The sequence below is a fragment of the Diadema antillarum genome, unplaced genomic scaffold (genome assembly GCF_040938485.1).
Source record: "Diadema antillarum isolate AM-2024a unplaced genomic scaffold, OU_Dant_1.0 scf00000039, whole genome shotgun sequence".
Taxonomy (NCBI): domain Eukaryota; kingdom Metazoa; phylum Echinodermata; class Echinoidea; order Diadematoida; family Diadematidae; genus Diadema; species Diadema antillarum.
Window position 1 is genome coordinate 76204 of NW_027270928.1, and position 20545 is coordinate 96748.

A 20545-nucleotide genomic window follows, 5' to 3' on the forward strand; every position below is an offset into this window, starting at 1 on the left:
GGTCTACACACAACCAATCAGTAATCAGGATGCCACGCACTGACCAAGAAGATCACTCCCTTCTTGCTAGGGGCGGAGTCTATCTGCAGCGCTAAATCCAAATCTTCGGACACGTTTCTGTTCCAATGAAAGTCAGAAAATCATGGCCCAGAAAAACACTCATATCTTGCCTTCCCTTCAGATCATTTGGCTTCAAAATTTCAGCAGATGATAGATGAAACATCAGACTAAAAAATAACACCGAAAATAGAAATCTGAAAGTTTTGACCAATTTTAACTCTTTATGTGCCATGGTGGAATTCCCCTGTGTGCCACATTATTCTGGGCACACCAACGTAGTCATGCTTTGGGAAAATATTCTGAATTTCAAATCTATGTTACTTTTATAGATTTTTGTTAAGCTGGTAATGTAGTGAAAAAAGTTGTAGAGAAAGTGCCAAGCTTTGCTTTTGTGTTAATTGTATGTCGGCTCTATGATTGTTTTTCTTTCTAAAGACCAGAAGCTACATTATTGTAAAGGCATGACTTTTGCACACAGAACAGTTACAGAAACTTAGCATTTATACCCAAATCCAGTAGGGAACACAGCTTTCTGGAGAATCACTACATAAAGTGTAAGCTATATGCGAGAGGAACAGAATCATAAGAAACGTTTACATCGTATTGTGATATTTGGCTCTTTATCGATCGGTTTGAGCGGGTTTGTGCGTTTGAACAGAATATGCGAAGTTGGCACGCCGTCGACTGAGTCGGGCGTGCGAAAGTGGCACATAAAGAGTTAATAATCTGACTTTAAACTCAATTTTCTAGGCTCTGCCTTCAGTAACTTTCGGATCCATTTGTTGTGGCGGGTCACAAGCACAAAGGGTGCTCCTTAGAGAGTCAGACAAAACAGAGGCACAAATTAAAATGACGGATGAGAAAATGTGACCCTGCACCTCAAAACAAAAAAAAAGTTGCCAGACATGAATTTTTAGTTAAGACCTTATTCTGAAAGAGCAGACTTTAAGCTTTGAAATGATGTATAACTCAAATCAAATGGACTCTCCTAACCTATCTAAATATTTGAAAGAAAGCACAAACTCAGGAAAAGTGTGAACTGAGAAAAGAGGTTCAGAAGTACAGTGTCTATTCAAGCGCGTAATCTTTTACCAAACCGTGCTGGCTGTGCGATGAATGGGACAAAAAAACAGGAAGTAAACCACCAGAGTAACAACAATGATGGGATTATCAAATCAAACTGAAATTATTAAAGCATGCCTCATTAACACATTCTGTCCACAATTAAAGCCAACTTTCAAAGCAGTAGCACTATCCTTTCAAAAGTTATTAGAGTTGAAAGTGAAGAGTGTGGACAAGGTTTTTCAGAAATGAAAAAGGGATTCTAAAGACACACCTAATCACACTATTAGATAAACTGCTCAAAAAACACACTTTCCTGCCCGTTTTATGATACCAAAGTTTAGCATAATGTAAAAGAAGACCCGCTCTTTCAGAAAATATGAAAAAGTCAAGTTCGGCTAGGTTGACCCATTTCACTTATTTTCAGTCCTCGCGCAAAATCAATGTGTGCGACTTTATGTTCGTTTTGAGGTGCACGGTCACAAATAATATAAAGAAGAATAAAAGCAGAACACGTATAATGCCTCATTTGACCTTCAATGCTCAATGTGTAATACTCATATTGAAGTCACATGCCACCGTGTCACAAGCATGCTTTTCCTGTGACTGGCATGCACTTGTTGTCTTAAGGCTGGTGATCTTGGCTGATTGGATGGTATGCCTGACTGACTCTAGCGGTCAGGTTCATTCCCAGCATTCTAATTCATCTGGTTTGCCTTTAAGGCATCTTCTGCTGGAGCTAACTCCCTGTGAATTATCTCAGGTCTTCACTATGCCAGGGACTGGAGGCTATTAAACATCTTAGCCATGGCTGCCAAAACACAAAATAAACAAGCAACAACAACAACAACAACAACAAAAGGAATAGGCACTTAAAGGGTTTATCAACCCGTTGAGGATGGGCTGATTTTGCTACAACATGCATCTTCCATAGACACTTGCCGGAGTATACTCGGAACTCGTCTTCAACAGGTTAATATCAGGGCAGCATTGTACATGCATGTGTATACAAGTAAATATGTGTCTATATGTCTGTCTGTCTGTCTGTGTGTCTGTGTGTGTGTGTGTGTGTGTGTGTGTGTGTGTGTGTGTGTGTGTGTGTGTGTGTTTATGAGTGTGTGTGTGTTTGTGTGTGTGTGTTTGTGAGTGTGTGGGTGGGTGGGTGCGAGTGTCTGCAAGGACATATGGGTATTCTTGTATACACAGCATCAGGCTCAATTCTCTAAACTCAATTTGCAAATGCTACATTTCCCGACCTGGTTAATTACCTCCATGGGTTTGATCGAATCAACTTCTGAAAATTGTATTTAGTTGTTGCTGCCAATCCTACGCACTGAGATTAAACTGACCAGTAGAGAATTGATTCACAGCATACAAGCAACCTTTCAAAATTTAATTTAGCAGTTGACATTGTTCCAATGAACTTAGGTTAAAAAACAAAACAAAACAATGTGCTGGGAAAGAACACCTTCATTCCATATACTAGCCACTTACAATCAATATTTCAACTACATTGTTACTGTAGCCACTGAGTTCAAGTGCTAATGTAAGACCTGATTTAGAATTAATTCAGACCATACAAGCAACTCTTAAAGGGGCATAGTCCCGGTAGTGTAGATGGCGCTGTTGATGATACTGCCGAAGATTACCGAAGTAGAGCTGTCATCAAGAGTAAAGTGCGTAGGTGTTGCTAAGTAACGTTGCCTTTGTTGTCTTCTCTGCGCATCGCGCAGTCTGTAGTAATGCCAGGGTGCGTGCATATGTGCTTGTTATTATGACATCACAAAAGAAGTTTGCTAAAGCTGTCATCCCCCTCAGCCGAATCATGAGCCGAACTGTGATCGGACCACTGACTACAGTGAATCGGACTTCTTCGGACTCGGGAAAGTGGGCCAAAGCGTAAGCGCCAAAAGAAGTCGATAGCGTAGGTCTCTATAGGAAACTTGCGCCGTGCGCCCGCGTACGCATTTGACTAAAACACAGGGACCATGCACCTTTAAAATTCCATTCATTTGTTGCTAACTATCTATTACAAAATGTACACAGAAACCAAAAAAATTTATTAGTGGAAAAATGAGCAAAGAAAATGGGATTCCATCGACCAGAAAACAAAAATGACTGAAAGTTTAATAATTCATACACTTTTGCATATTCTACATGCTAGTATACTGTTAGAGATAAAACTAGGCAGAGCACCAAATCATTCTGGACAGGGAATAGCTCTGACTCCACAATACAAGCAACTTATAACAGGTGCATTTAGTTGCTGCCACTTAAAGGACAAGTTCACCTTCATAAACATAAGGATTGAGAAAATGCAACAATATTTAGTAGAACACATCAGTGAAAGTTTGAGGAAAATTGGACAATCGATGTAAAAGTTATGAATTTTTTAAATTTTTGTGTTGGAACCGCTGGATGAGGAGACTACTACAGCTTGTAAGTCATATGCGTACAACGGTATAAAGAAAATATAAAAGAAAATTCAACATATTTTCACTTTTTTCGCATAATAAAAGAGCAATTGACTTGCCTCTTTCTAAAGGCAGGGGGAATAATATTACCCATAACATTTATCGGTAACGAGTCAGGGGAATGTGTACTTTTTTCAAAAGATGGAATTTTGTGAAATTTTCTTTACATTTTCCTTATATTGTTGTACGCATGTGACATCTAAGTTATTCATACACTGCAGTAGTCTTCTCATCCAGCGGGTACTGCACAAAAACTTCAAAAATTCATAACTTTTGAACGGATTGTCTGATTTTCCTCAAACTTTCAATGATGTGTTCTACTAATATTGCTACATTCTCTCAATCCTTATGTTTATGAAGGTGAACTTGTCCTTTAACTGTCCCCGTGCCCTGCTGTAAAACTTTTTGGCAGAGAATTGATCCTCACCATACAAACAGCCGCTCAAAATTGTATTATTGTTGTTGGTGGTGTTGTTGTTGTTGTTGCTGTTATTGTTGTTGGTGTTGTTGTTGTTGTGGTGGTGGTTGTTGTTGTTGCTGTTATTGTTATTGTTATTGTTATTGTTATTGTTATTGTTATTGTTATTGTTATTGTTATTGTTATTGTTATTGTTATTGTTATTGTTATTGTTATTGTTATTGTTGCCGTTGTTGTCTATGTCGTCGTCACTGGTCTAATGAATACTCACTTGGCAAAATGTGGCAGGAATCGCTCTACACCATACAAGCAACTTTTTACACTTTTATCTAGTCACTCCCACGTGACTGTTTCTATATGCTATGGTTGGTAAACCCTCTGGGTGAGAATTGATCAGCACCTTACAAGTAACTTTTTAAATTCCATACTATTGTGGCCAATGTTTCAACAAACAGAGGGGGAAAAAACATGACAGGGTATTGCTGCGCACCATAAGCAAGTTTCATACAATTTCACTTTAATAGTTGCTACCACTTCACACCTCCTTAAAGGGATAATATAGTATTGGTAGAGATGAGAATTGGACTTTTAGCTTTTTGCGAGATACCAAGAAACCACTTTATGTAATAGTACAAAACATGTTATTCTAAGAGGTATTCAAAGTTCATTTGATGAAAATCGGTTTAAGAATGGCTGAGACATCCAAAATCAAAGTAAAACAAAGTGACCATAACAAAAGGTGGGTCCCACCTTTTATTAGGATTGCTCTGTTTTGGATATCTCGGTCATTTCTAAACTAATTTTCATCAAATAAACATTGAATTCCTCTTAAAATTACATGCTCTTTCACATTTCATAAGAGGTTTCTCAATTTATCTCAACAAAAAATGTTACAATTTAGAAACCTGAAGTTAAGTCTCAGTCAAAACTATACAATCCCTTTAAATTACTGTAAATTTTCAAGGAGAAATTCGACCCCTACCGTACGAGCAAGAAGTAGATCTCTGGTCTCGTTGACATCTCTTTAAAGAGTTCCAAGAATTCAGTGCTGGACAGTGTGGGGCGACCACTGCTACCTTCCTGGACTTTGGGTTGAGTCATCTCCTACAGTAAGGAAAAAAAATGGAGAACAGAAAAAGAGTGTAAAAGTGGTTGTAGCATAATATTTTTCAAATGTTTTCCCCCCTCATACCATCAATATTATACACCTTTCAGGAACAAATGTTGCAAAATGTGAGATCTAGGCCCTACAAAGTACTGTATACGCTGTTATTTTCACGTACAAATATTTTCGCGAATGAGGTCACAGACTTTTTTGCGAGATGTTGTTTTCGCGAATTGACACCTACGCCAAATTAAATGTACTATTACTCTAGCGTCTGGCGACATTTTCGGGTGTTGTTAAATTCACGATCCAACTGTGATTCGCGAAATTCGCAAAAAATAAAACCCTCGCGAAAATAACAGCTTATACAGAAACATTTGAACCATGTAAAAAACAAATAAAATGAACAGGAGAATCAATACTGAAATATCACAGAAAATTTGGGCAAATCAAAGAAATCATGGCCAATACAGGGTTCACATTATTTGCCTTTTTTTTTTTATTCCCCATTTTGAAATCCTGGCAACAAGTGACATACGGAACACCATAAAACAGATCCAGCTTCATACTATTCAAAAGTGGTTTATTGGACTTGATGAGTTACTTCCACCATTATGTGAGAACAGTGAATGATGGTAAAGACGCATTTTCTACAAAAGAAGAATTTATTGGCAGGAAACACGGAGTGGCAGAAATGTACGTGACCTCGACAATGTCAAGCACTTTGGCTGAATATCACCGCCCACACAGTCTAAAGATAATCACATCGATATTTCTACGGATTTGCACTGCTCACATAAGACACAAAATAACAAACAAGTTGTCTATTCCATCACCCCTTTTTTCCTCAATTCACTTGTTTGCCAGCTTTAAAAAAAAGAAAGAAAAAAACATAAAAATTTCATTGTGGCAATGTGGAATTTCAAGCCACCCCTGGTTAGAGAGGGAGAGAGAGAAAATAAAAATGAATTATGCATCGACTAGAGTCCAGTCCAAACTCAATTATGAAACCATGGATGGGAAATTCCAGCTGCTCCTGGCTAGTTGGAGAAAGAAAGAAAGAATAGGAAGATGGAGCTTATCAATTAAGAGAGAGAGAGATGATGAAAGGATGAACTAGAGAAAAAGAACGTACGAGACATACAGCCTGTATCATAAAGAGAAATAAAGAGAGAGAGAGAGATAAAAAAAAGAAAAAGGAAGAATCAAATATATTATATTAAGAAGGAAACAGAAAAAAGGATAGTATTAAAGAGAATGAAGAATGAAAGACTGAAATAAATAGTTGAAGATATACAGAAAGATAAATTGAAGAGAGAGCTGTATAAAGAGATATAAAGAGAGAGATATATAAAGAGATATAAAGAGAGAGATATATGAAGAGATATAAAGAGAGAGTGATAAGAGATGGAGAATGAAGGGAGGAGGAGCTGAAGAGAGAAATGCAAAGAAAGATAGAGAGGTAGAGAAGTAAATAGATGAAGAGATTAAGAGGAAGAAAGGGAGAGAAAAAAAGAGAAATAATGAGAGAAAGAGATAGATTGAAAATTCAAGAAAGGAAGCTGCAGAGTGATGAAGAGAGGAAAAGATAGTGAGAGAGAGAAATAAAGTGAGAAAGATAGGAAGAGATGAAGAGAGAGAGATAGATGAAGAGAAGAGAGGAAGATACAGCAAGAAAGAGATATGGAGAGGAAGAGATGGACGGGGGAATGAGATAAAAAGATGCTAAGAGAGAGTTGGAGAAATGAAGAGAAAGAGATACAAGAGAGAGAAATTATGTGAGAAAAACTTAGTGAGAGAAAAGAGAGAGAGAGAGAGGGAGAGAAACTGAGAGAAAAAAAAAACAGGGTAGTGGAAATCTCAATTTAGAAATCTGCAGACGAACCCAGCCAAGTCTAACGGGTTTATGGTTTACTGCTGTAGCTTTTTTTGGTTTTTTTCACACATTCTTGAATAATTTCTGTCAGTGTTATATGGAAAAAAGAAAACAGTAGAAAAGAAATCCTTTGTTCAGCCAATTCAACTACAACACTTATATCTGAGTCTTAAAGGACAGAGCAGTTTACAGTTCCCACTTCTCTCTCAGATAGGCAATAAAATGTTCCCTATTTTCTTCTAAATTCTGTATGGATTTACTGAATTTAAACAGTTCCACAAAGAACTTTCTCCAAAATCGGATGTTATTGATATAATTTGATCATTTCAGCAGCAAAATCCCCTGGAGTTTAAAAAGGGTAAACAGTAGAATGCCATCATTTCTTTTTTCAGCACATTTCGGGCAGCAAGTTTCAACAATTCAAAAAGATACAGCACAAAACAGAAACGAAATGGAGGATCCTTGTCACAGCAGCTTTTATTCATTCGCGTCCCACCTGCATCCTGGCTGACACCTCGAAAATAGATTTGACTCTCGATCAATGCCAGGCCGTAAAACATTAAAAGATTGGCAAAAAGCCTTTTTCTCAATTAGGGAGAGGACTGAGCAATGGATGTGGATTCACAGAAAACAGCAACAGCCATTCCAGCACCATGCAGGCAGATGCTGAATTGTAGGCATCACTTCACAATCTATTCATCCATTATTCAAACCATACATTTCAGGTATGTATCTTCAGTATTCACACACACACACACACACACACACACACACACACACACACACACACACACACACACACACACAACCGGCATATTCATCATTTTGTACCATTATGCAGAAGGGTTTGTCCAGTATTTCTAAATCATTCATAACATGCATTGCTGAGTCACTAATAAAGACGTGTGAAAACAACACGATTGTTGCTGCTAACATCAAGATAGATACTTCTTGCTCTTTATGGGACACACAAATGAGAATGTAGAAAAAAAAGAACTAACAAAACTTCTTACCTCATATCTCAGGTATAAACACTGACCACACCCATGTGTTCATATTACCATTTTCTCAATAAGGCAAGACAAACCTTCCTACCTCATATCTAAGGAATATAGTGACCACACCCAACTGATCATATCAATATTTTCTCAGTGACCCATCATAGCAGGGAATAATTTTCCTGGTATCGCATCGCAATTTGCTATGCATTCTTACACCACTGCTACACAAACTAACTTTTGTGTAGCAGTTTTCTTACATAAAAGTGTACAGGATATCATTGCAGATATTTTTCATCAGCTGAAATTGCCAATCAAATTTGAGTTTGAAAATTATTCCCTGCATAGGCATTAAAAAAAAAAACAGAACTGACAAACATCCTACCTCGCGTCTCAGGAATAAATACTGACCGCATCCAACTGTTCATAATGCATGAACACTTTCTCACTAAGACGCCATAGACATGAACCCCGACCCCCTCCAATGCCCCGCCCACTTTTTTATTAACTGTGGTCTGACACTGTTTCATTACGTACTATTGCAGACATTTTTGCAAGGACAAAGTCTGGCGCCATGGGGAATGGATAAAGTGTTACCCAGACAATTATAGTTCTGACATTCCGCAATCAGATGCTAAGCTTGAGACATTCCCCTGAAGACGACTAAGTGATATGGTTCCTTATGCTACAGTCACACACGGCCGGATTTCGTACCGGGTCCATAAGGAATTAAAACCGTATCGACCCGGTTCGAGCCGCAGAGACCCGCATTGGCCCACATCGTAACCCGTGTCAATTCCTGATGGATTCCGGGGGCTACGATACGGCGGTGAAAAATTTTTGGTCATGTTCAAAATTTCCACCCGCAGCAGGCACTGCGGCTGTCACTTCATCCAGCGTCTCCGCTACGCTGGTACTTGCTAAGAGCGGCGAAGATTTGTCGTCTGTGATTGCTTTCTCGCTTATAATGAGTTCATATAACTCCTTCGAGACGAATCACGAAGTAATTTCACGAAGATTGATGATGAAATTCTGATCTAAATTACCCCGATATAGGACGGGAAAGACAATTTTTCTGCGCAAAAATATCCTCGTGTATCACACAAGTCCCAATGCGCTGAACGTAGTGACATCTGCTCATGCGCATGAGCGGGATCTCACATGAATTCTCGAAGCGAGAATTACGAAATAAAAATTCTCGTGGATTTCAATTCCGTATTCATGTTCGAACCACATTGACTCGCATCGACCCGCTGCAACCCGCAGCGTATAACCGTATGGACCCTTGCCGTATACCGCATTGCCTTCATGCAACAGATGATGACAAGGTTTACGGTACGGGTCGAAGCGGGTTGACACGGGTCAATAGGAGTCGAAAAGGATTCAGTTTAGGATTTATTAAGTGGATTTTTATACAGTTCGATACGGGTCAATACAGGTCTCTACGGCTTGAACCGGGTCGATACGGTTTAATTCCTTATGGACGCGGTTCGAAATCCGGCCGTGTGTGACCGTAGCATAAATTACCCTCTATTCCGCTATTAATCTGGCTCATTTTCACTTGGATCAAATCTGTTTTGTGACCCGGCTGTGTGTGACTCTAGCATAAGAAGTGCTGGAATGAGGAATGGGATATTCTTGATTTATTCATCATGTAAATCATTGTTGTTTTTTAAACCCGTTGAGGACAGTTTGAATTGCTACAACACGCATTTCCCATAGACACCTGCCCGAGTATACTTGGGACTTGTCCTCAATGGGTTTAAGGACAAGTCCACCTGCATATACATGTGGATTGATTGAACGCAGCAATATTGGCAGAACACGTCAGTGAAAGTTTGGGGAAATTAGACAATTCATTCAAAAGTTACGAATTTTTCAAAGTATCTGTCCAGTCATTGCTGGACGAGAAGACTACTACAGTATAGATGTGATAAGCATATAACGATATGAGCAAAAATATAAAGAGGATTTCCCAAAATTGTATTTTTTGAAGAAAAAAACCCCACATTTTCTCAACTTGTCACTGACATATGTTTATGCATTATTATTCCCCCTGCCTTCAGAATGAGGCATAAGTCCAGCCTTCTTTATTATGCAAGGAAAGTGAAAATTTGTTGAATTTTCTTTTTATTTCCTTTGTATCATTCTACACATGTGACATCACAAGCTGTAGTAGTCTTCTCATCCAGCAGTAACTGAGCATAAACTTTAACTAGAAATGTCGCTATGGCGACTGGTATGCCTCCGCCATTATGCATGATTCTCCTACTAGGTCCAGATAGTACATGTGGACAATGTGTGATTACATTTTCACAAAATTGGCAAAATATTAAAACGACAAGTTTGTCACAAATGTGTTAAATATTCACCTTCCTTGACCTACAGTAGGTTTAATTGGATGAATAGGAGAGCATGTATTTGGGAGTTAAGGACTTTAACTTGACTTTGACCCATTCATATGTTTATGCATTGAGTTATTTTCAAGGTACGGAGAAAAAGTGCAATTTCTGCATTGAATAGTAAATTGTTACCATTTTCATCTGGCCTTTGACCCTAGAATTCATAAAATAATCACTGTCAGGCAGAACATGCATGAATATGTAGTATGTTTCAAGATAACTTGAGCCACTTCCGAGATATGGAGGAAAAGCTTATTTCAGCACTTTCACTTGATCTTATACCTTTTGACCTTTGAGGCAAAAACAAATTTAAAGAAAAAAAAAACTTTTCCAAAGAATCTCTATTAGGTTATGCATGCATACACCAAGTGTAAAAAAAAAAAAATCCTGCCAGCATTGCATAAACATGACAGAAATAGTAAAATTTTGAAGTGTTTCCCTTGACCTTTGACCCCTGACCTTTGACCCCATGAACCTTAAATTTTCAAGATAATCACTGCCAGTCAGTACATGTATATATACTATGTTCCACGAAGATACCTTGAACAATTTCCAAGGTACAGAGAAAAAAGGTGAAGTTTTAATATTTTTACTTGACCTTTTGACCTTTGACCTTTGACCTCATGACCCAAACTTTCACCAGAGAATCTTAATTGGGTAATACATGTATACACTAAGTTTCAAGAAAATATCTTTAGGCATTGCATAGATATAGTGGAAATAGTGAAATTTTACGTATTTGACCTTGACCTTTTGACCTTTGACCTTGAGCATGTGCACCCAAAAGTTGATAGGCACAACTTCACCCCCTAATACACATACATGCCAAGTTTCATTAGGATACCTCAAAAGGTTTTGATAGTTACCCTGTCCACAAAATTCATTACGGACGGACGGAAGGACGGACGGACGGACAGACGGAAGGACGGACGGACGGAAGGACGGACGGACGGACGGACGGACAACCCGAAAACATAATGCCTCCGGCACCACTTCGTGGCGGAGGCATAAAAATTCCTAACTTTTGAATGGATTGTCCGATTTTCCCCAAACTTTCACTGATGTGTTCTACATATTGCACTGCATTCAATCAATCCACGTGTCTGTGAAGGTGGACTTGCCTTTAACTTCATCATTGCTATTTAACTCTTTATGTGCCATGGTGTAAACTCCCTCTGTGCCACATTATTCTGAGACAGCAAAGATTGTCATGCTACGGAAAAAGATTCTGTTTTCAAATCTATGTAACTTTTACAGATTTCTGTTAAGCTGGACATGTAGTGCGCAATGTTGTAGAGAAAATGTCAAGCTTTGCTTTGATGTAAACAGTATGACAAATCTATGAAATCTTGTTTTTCTTTCACATGACTACTCAGATACATTTATTGTAAAGGCATGATGTTTACAAGTACACAAAACACTGACAGAAACTTAGAACTTAAACACAGAATCCAGTAGGGAACACCGCCTGCTGGTCATTCACCACATGAAATGCAAGCTATGTGCAAGGGGAACAGAGTCGCGAGAAACGCTTCCATTGTACAGTGGCATTTGGCGATTTATTGATCGGTTTGGGCGGGTTTGTGCGTTTGAGCAGAATATGCGAAGTTGGCACGCCGTCGTCTGAGTCGGGGGCGCGAACGTGGCACATAAAGAGTTAAACGAAACGAATGTGATGTGGCCCTGAATTTCCGAGCGAAGATATAGCAACATGGGAGCTTCTAACACTGATATTGCAGAGAGTCTTTAAAATTCCGCTCTGAGTGAAACATGGTTGAGTGAGCAAAGGGAATAATAATCACGACATTAACCTTTACTGCACTATAAAGGAGTAATCTCAAACTGCGTGGGTGCTGTACTGGCCAGCAGCAAGGGGGATGCAGCGTGTGTAGGTGATTGGAGAAAAAGGGGTGTAGGATAATAAACACTTGTTTTTCTTTGTGGTTCGCCACATGAAGAAATATTGTGGGCGGGGACAGGCAACCCAAAAATACATTCCTGATCAATATGATTTTGGAATACCGATTCTACAAGAGTCATGGTCAGAATATGAATGTTATTTTGCGACAGCGCTGCAAAGTTTCACATGAAATCAACAGCTTAACTGTACAGTCAAACTTTGTTTCTGTTTTTTCATTTTCCTTCTAAATGCTGCCTTCAGCTTCCTCAGTGTAGGCGGGGGGAATAAAGTGAAAAATAAAACATGTCAGTATGTGTTTCTATTTATCACTCTTATTATGTCTGACATCCTAAAAGTATATCTATTTTTGCATCCTCTCTCATCTTTACACTCATGTCTATGCCACTCTGTTTTCTTGTCTGTTTGCTGATGTTTACCATTTACTTCTCCAGTTTTCTTTGAATCTCTCTATCCTTTTCTTCCTTTTCTTCCTCCTTCCAATCATCATCATCATCCCTTCTCCTCGTTCTCTTCATCCTCTGCCTCCGTCTAATCTTCATCCTTTGCCCTTTCCTCTTCCTCTTTTTTCATCCTTATCAATCATTCTTTTCTTCCTCATCTGTCACATATCTTCATCTATCGGGATGCCAAAACCATTCTTACTCGTATTCAAATTTGTATTCGTATTCGTATTCGTATTCGTATTCGTATTCGTATTCATATTCATATTCATATTCTTATTCTTATTATTATTACTATTATAATGCTATTATCATCATTCAGCAAAAATTACTTTGTATGATACAATAAAAAAATCAAATACAAAATTAAAAACAATTAACTTTATAGTGAATAACTGTAGTCTTCTCTGTAATCCTTCTTTCCTGTATACGGTATACGCCAAATATTTCACGAGGTTTTTATTTTCACGAATATCGCTAGTCAGCTGCTATTCACGAAATTAAAAACATGCGAACACATTGACTCTAATGCCGATATGAATGTGACATACGCGTATACATACATACAGTACAGGACTCCACGATGGCAAATTAAACCACTTGCAAAATTGTCGGGAAGTCCCGATTCGCGAAAATTTAGACTCGCGAAATATATGGCGTATACAGTACATATTGTATATCTTCCCTCTGATGTCACTTTCTTTCATGTACCACCTCCCCCTCCATCTCTCCCTCCCCCCTTCTCTCTGTCTCTCTCTTTGTGTCTCTATCTGTGTTTTTGTCTCATTGTCTGTTCACCTGTGCATGTCACACTCCTCCTCCTCTATATTCTTTCTTGGTGAGTATATACCTGTCTTTTTTCGTCTCTTCTTTTCCTCCATATCTTCATCTCTCACACCCTCCATCTGATGGTTTCTCTTTCTCGATCATTCTCTCCTTGAGTCTCGGTAACTCTATATCCTTCTCTCTCTCTCCCTCATCCTCTCTCCTTGTTTTCATCTGGTTTTTTTCTCTCTCTCCCTCCTTTATCTGTTCCTCCGCCTTTCTTCCTCTCCCTCTCTGAAACATTTTCTCTGTTAGTCTTGATGAAGATATATTTTATCGCCCCTTCCCTCTCCCCCTCCTTTATTTTGTCTGTTTCTCCATTGTTCTCTCTTTCCATCCTATATCTGTTACTCCATCCTTCTCTGGAACATAATTTCTCTCTGCGAGTCTCAGTGACTACATCCACCATCCCCACTCTCTCTCCCCCTCTCTCTCTCCCTCTCTCTATCTCTCTCTCCCTCTCTATCTATCTCTCCCTCTCTATCTCTCTGTTTCCTTATCTTTCACTCATGTCTCCTCCTCTTTCTTTCTCTGTATTCAGAGTATTCCAAACCACAGAGGGACTGGTGTGCAGGGACCGGTGGTAATCCGCATCCATACCCGTCATCCATCGGGCAGGTGCACCGCAGTGCACCGACACAGCAGGAACACTGTGGCTGCATGCACCAACGTGCGCCGCCGTGTGTGCGCGACAAGTACCAGGTACACACATACACACACCACACATACAGAGACACACACAAGCGATTATGAGCCACTACTGCGCATACCTGGGGGCCTAATGGCATGTTTACACACAAAAAAAGGTGGCCGATAGTTCAAGGCTAGCGACAAACACCGCAGGAACCTGAATTGAATGAACGGCAAACACGAGGCGAGTTTGCAGCCAGCGAGCCGGCCACTTGATAGGATGTGGTAGAGGCAGCGAATTTCACGCTGCTGTCGGAAACGTGAGCCTTTTGTACCTACTTCCATTTACAGCACATTACAAGAAAAAAAAAGTAATGAAGTACTGGCATCAAAGCCAGATAGAATGACATATTCTTTGTGCTACACAAAAAAAAAAACAGGGCCACTCAATTTTGTTTTTGGAGCCAGTTCAATCTACATCACGATGAAAGCAGCAAATTCATTGCGTGCTTTCAAACCATCTTTGCATCTGAAAGAGCCTGGATCAAATTGATGATTTGTTGTTGTTGTTGTTGTTGTTGTTGTTGTTGTTGTTGTAGCTGTTATTTCAAGCAGATTCCATCATCTAGTTTCCTAGAAATGATTCAAATTTGCATTATGTTGTTGAACCCTTTATTTAGTCCGATGCAGGAAAAAAACAAAAACAACACTACTCAAGAGCTGGACAGAAATGCATTCAATCTACTGGAAGCAAATATTCATCTATTCTATACTGGTCTCTTCCTCTCACACTCTTGAACAAAAGAGGATGTGATATTTTTGTTCCTGCCTCAAGCTACAGTCTGAAAATAGAATTTATCAAATTAAAAATGGAAAAAGAGAATAAAGCTTTCCAAATGTCTGAAAGAGGGGGGGGGGGAGACAATTTTACTGTAGAGCAGTGTGATCAACATGCATCAATTTTCATCAAATTTTGAAACATTTTCTTGTCTTTCAGCTTGAGGGTGCAAATGCATTCATTACTTAACAAAAATTGAAATACGTCAGCTGTCTGTTTGAAAATGGGAGAAAAGAGTTTAGTAGCCATTCACATTGCAGCCTTTCACAGCATGCAGGATTAAAATGCCTCACATGCAACTGACCTGTGAGCTATCTTTCTGTATGTACAAAGAAGAGTATAGACTATCATATTATTGTCAATGTGACTAGCATATAAATGTAACATACATTATCTTGAATGGTTGGCCACATCTACAATAAGGGAAGCCTAAACAAGGGCTAGACTAAGCATGACCCTTTGACCTACACCAGGCTTCACCTACAGGTAAAACAACACCAGGTGTTGCCCCCCCCCCCCAAAAAAAAAAAACAACAAACAAACAAACAAACAAACAAACATACAAACAAACAAACAAACAAACCAAACGAACCAACCAACCAAACAAACAAACAAACAAACTGGACTTTGTGTGGCCTGAAAATGCCCAAAGAAGGCTCTTGGTCAAGCCCTACACTATACACTAGTTCAGAGCGAGATGTAAGAGCAGGTGTGGCAGAAGGACCTAGACCAGATCTCACCTAGTACAAGATCACGGCTTACCAAGACCTAGACCAGATCTTATCAGGACCTATATATCAGATCTGACCAAGACCAAGAACAGGTCTTGAGCAAGATGTAGACCAAACATGACTGAGTCATTGAGCAGACCTTCAGACAGACAACCAGACGAGACCAAAGTGAGTCTACCATCTAGGTAAGATGTGAATGGAGTAACACACTCGCAATCATTTTGCTTCGTGTTCCTAATCTGGCTGATTTCAGTAAAATGTCACACATTTTCTGCTCAACTACCTCTTCATCCGGCAAGGGCTGCAAAACGGATGCCATCCTCGCTCCTTCCTCGGAGGTTGCGTTACCATTGGCAACAATCACGCATGGCAATATGAATCCGCATGTCATCTAAAGTTCATTTAGAGTGACACCTCTAGAGGCTGCCGGAGCTTTGTACAATCACAAAGGCTTCCTACCATACAGTGTCAAGAAAATGAGTTGATGTTGTTTGAATACTGTGTGTTTTCTGACTTCTTTTAAAGTCTCAATGCTTCGTTAAACATGGAGCACGTTGGAAACAAGAAGTTTAGAGTATGCACTGTGAGCACTGAACGGAAGCTGTCATGAACATGCAATAACATTCAATCTCCAAGTTGACTCTCAAGAATGGAGGCAAATCAACGACTAAAATTTGTTATTATACAATGGGGAAGTTGTGGGGACTGTTTATCTATTCACATCCTAAGAACCACCAAAAGAAATGTAACACTAAGCCAGGTATTATACAAAAGGAAAAAATAGAAAAGTAATGGAAAGGAAATATCATCACACAACATTGTGCCAGTTGGTTTGTACTCATAAAGTACAATAAAAACCAGATACACAGTGAATGATTTGGCAACTACAACCTTTAATTGTCACAAAAAGTTATCATTACCATGTTATTACAACCCTGCCATAATTCCATGCGATATTATAACTAATTCAGTAAGTCTGAATTTTTTTAAGAAATTACTTCGACAGAAATAAAATCTTTCAGAAAAAAAATCTACTCTGCACTACATTTTCTAAACATAGAATTCAAGCAATCAGTTTTGGTAACGATTGTTAATTCTATGAAACAGACTATGTCTTGGCACGCAAATACAATGTCTACACTGTACTACAATAGTGTATCACAACTTGAGATAATTATCTGTTAGTTTCAAATTGATAGCATAGTATCAATCACATTTTCAAGTTGATACTTGTAGGTTGTAAAAAATAGATCTCCTCATCATCAATCAGGGTGGTATCATTAGAGTTCTGCAAACATACTCATGGACAACCTTTTCAGACCACAAACATACCAGGTCCCTGTTGCGTAAAACCCTTACCGCTGGACTTACTGCTTCTTTCTAGCGGTAAGTCTTCAAATTAGCGGTAAATTCTATAATCCTTGATGCTGATTGGCTGTGACGCCTAATTTTGACGGTAGCTACCATTGAAATTCAATGGTAAGTTTTATGCAACAGGCCACAGTACTGTGTTTTAAAATCATACCAATAAATATATAGGCAGATATAGATAGGTAGATAGATAGATCAATATATAGATAGATAGATAGATAGATAGATAGATAGATAGATAGATAGATAGATAGATAGATAGAAAGATAGATGGATTGATTGATATACATAGATAGAATTAGAAAGATAGACAAAAACGTAGATAGAAGAACATGTTGTGAAGGCATTGATAGAATTTGGTTCAACATTAGAAAGAGGAAAGTAATGCTAGATCTATCTATTCCCAAAAAACAATTTATCTTTTTCTTATTCTGGATGAAGAAAACTAGAAACATAATAACTAGATAGATACGTGTAGATAGATATATAGAAATAGATAGATAGATAGATAGATAGATAGATAGATAGATAGATAGATAGATAGATAGATAGATAGATAGATAGATAGAGATAGATAGATAGATAGATCGATAGATAGATAGACAAAGAAAACAAGAAACATAATAACTAGATAGATACGTGTAGATGGATAGATAGAAATAGATAGATAGATAGACAGATAGATAGACAGATAGATAGATAGACAGATAGATAGACAGATAGATAGACAGAAAGATAGATATATAGATAGATAGATAGGTAGATAGAAGGACATGATGTGAAGGTACATAGAATTTGGTTCAACCTTATGAAGTTGGAAACCATGCTCAATCTATCTCAAAGAAAAAAAATCAATCTTTTTCTTATTCTGGATGAAGAAAACCATAAATATAATAACTGGAAACTCTGAACAGACACTGCACTGATTTGACCTTCAGGTGCCCTATTCTTGTATGCTGGATGCACGTGGGTAGCTGGTGGGTCTGCTGGGTCCCTTTCTACCAATCTTAACGTTTGTCATCTTCCGCAAGATCAGAGCTGGAAAGATCAGAATGATTATATGGCATCTCTTCTTTCAAACATGATCTCGATGGCCAATAAAGTGGACCGGCAGGGCAGTAAATTGGAAATTGACGCAACCAAGACAGAGCGGATATTGGAAATCAGTCAGAAATGTAATGCAGAAATCAAGAAGCATGATTCCTATTCACTGTCAGAGGAAGACACGCACATACACAGACGCACACATGAAAGCAGTATAAATGTACAAATCAAATAACAAACATTAACAAACCCAAACACACACTTGTGTACAAACTAATGCCATTGTACTACAAGCTCACATACATACAAATACACACCCACACTCATGCACATAAACTATTCCCAGCACACTAGTAAATGCATACACGTTGTATATATGCAAGCACATACACACACAAACATAAAAATACACACTTTGATGTCAAAATGCTCGAAATCAAAATTCCTCCACTCTTGATCTAAAGCTAACCAGCCCACACAGGTGTAAAATGGTGATACAACATTTGTTACTGCAACAACTGCTCCAGTCTTATTTTCTCTGAGGACTTAGGGGTAGGGATAGGGTTGTGATAGGGTTTTAGATTTAGTCTGATGTGAGGATTAGGATTAGGATAAGGGTTATGTTTTTGTTTAAAACTTATGTTTAGCTTAATGTGCATACATTTCAGGGGAGCAATTGTTGCAGGAGCAAATATCCTGGAAGCAAAACAACATGCCTCCATCCAACATTAAGGCCATGCTGGCACAATATGGATTACATGGATTAGTTAATCTCTTTTCATCAACAATTGATATGACAGGGTTCTATCAAAGATCTAATCTCTGCCTCAACTCTCATGACAAAGATAAAACAAGATTTCAAACTTCAATCTCTTTACATTATCAATAGTAAGGTTTCGTCTGTTTACTAACAACAGCTACAGCGTTCATATATTATGATTCATTTTGAGAGAGACAAATATAGTCAAAGATAAACCAAACATCACACAAACATTTTTTGTGTTTTCCCCCCGGCCGCTGTCCTTGTTCTTGCGACCTGACCGCATGCCGTACGACAAGGGGCCGCAGCCCATCTCGCTGTAATACAGACGACAAACAGCATTCCGTGGGTAATTAGGATCGCGAACACCGCCCCCAGAGGAAACAACGGAAGTTGACGTCCCCGTTTCTAGTCTCATTTTCTCTTCATCTTCTTTTCATTTCTCTCTTTGTTTTGTTTTTTCCCCCGGCAGATGGAGGAAAGGATGTGTAACATGGGAGAGAACAAAAACAAAAACAAAACAAGAGACCCGCGGGTCTAGCGCTCACCTGAGTATCGCAAGTTCACCTTTCACGCAGTCACTAATCTAAATTATTCACAGCTCTACCAAAATTTGACCAGGCATTCTCAAGTAGAAGATGAAAATGTACAATAAGGGCCCAATTTTTTTAAGATTCCTTAATTTGGGGGGATTGGGGCCCCCTGGGGCCCTCTGGGTGGGGCATGGTGCCCATTTTGATAAATTGAGATCCTGACCCCCCTAGGGATGCTACCTGCCAAGTTTGATAAAAATCCATCATGAGGTTTTCAGGAAGAAGATGAAAATGTACAATTCAGGCCCCCATTTGGACCCTTCCAACCACCCCCCCCCCCCCCCCCCCACCCAAGAGGGGCACCCCTGGATCTCCTATGAACAAACTTGAAACTACAGTCATTAATGTACTCACTCATAATATTATCTCAGCTCTATAACTTCTGATTCTAGAGAAGATTTATAAAGATTCCTTCATTTGGGGGGTTTGGGACACCTGGGGGCCCCCTGGGTTGGGCATGGTGCCCATTTTAACAAATTGAGATCCTAACCCCCTAGGGATGCTACCTGCCAAGTTTGGTGAAAATGGGTCATGGGGTTTTCAAGAAGAAGATAAAAATGTACAATTTAGGCCCCATTAGGACCCCTCCTCATCCCCTCCCCTGGGTCCCAAGGGGGGCACCCCTGATTCTGCCATGAACAAACTTGAAACTACAGTCATCAATGTACTAACTCATAGTATTAACTTAGCTCTATCACTTCTGGTTCTAGAGAAGAAGATTTTTGCGGATTCCTTAATTTTGGGGGGTTTGGGCCCCCTGGGGGCCCCCTGGGTGGGGCATGGTGCCCATTTTAACAAATTGAGTTCCTAACCCCCTAGGGATGCTACCTGCCAAGTTTGGTGAAAATGGGTCATGGGGTTCTCAAGAAGAAGATGAAAATGTACAATTTAGGCCCCATTAGAACCCTTCCCCACCCCCTCCCCTGGGTCCCAAGGGGGGCACCCCTGATTCTGCCATGAACAAACTTGAAACTACAGTCATCAATGTACTAACTCA

At 39.1% G+C, this 20545-nt stretch overlaps 1 protein-coding gene across 1 annotated transcript in view; it reads right to left on the reverse strand.

Annotated features, from left to right (window-relative positions):
• LOC139711030 (inactive phospholipase C-like protein 2) overlaps positions 1-20545 on the reverse strand; it is a 200190-nt gene that overhangs the window by 50880 nt on the left and 128765 nt on the right. The window contains exon 6 of the mRNA XM_071622957.1: positions 4997-5118. Coding sequence (XP_071479058.1) covers positions 4997-5118 — 122 coding nt within the window. The remainder of the gene's footprint in view (positions 1-4996; positions 5119-20545) is intronic.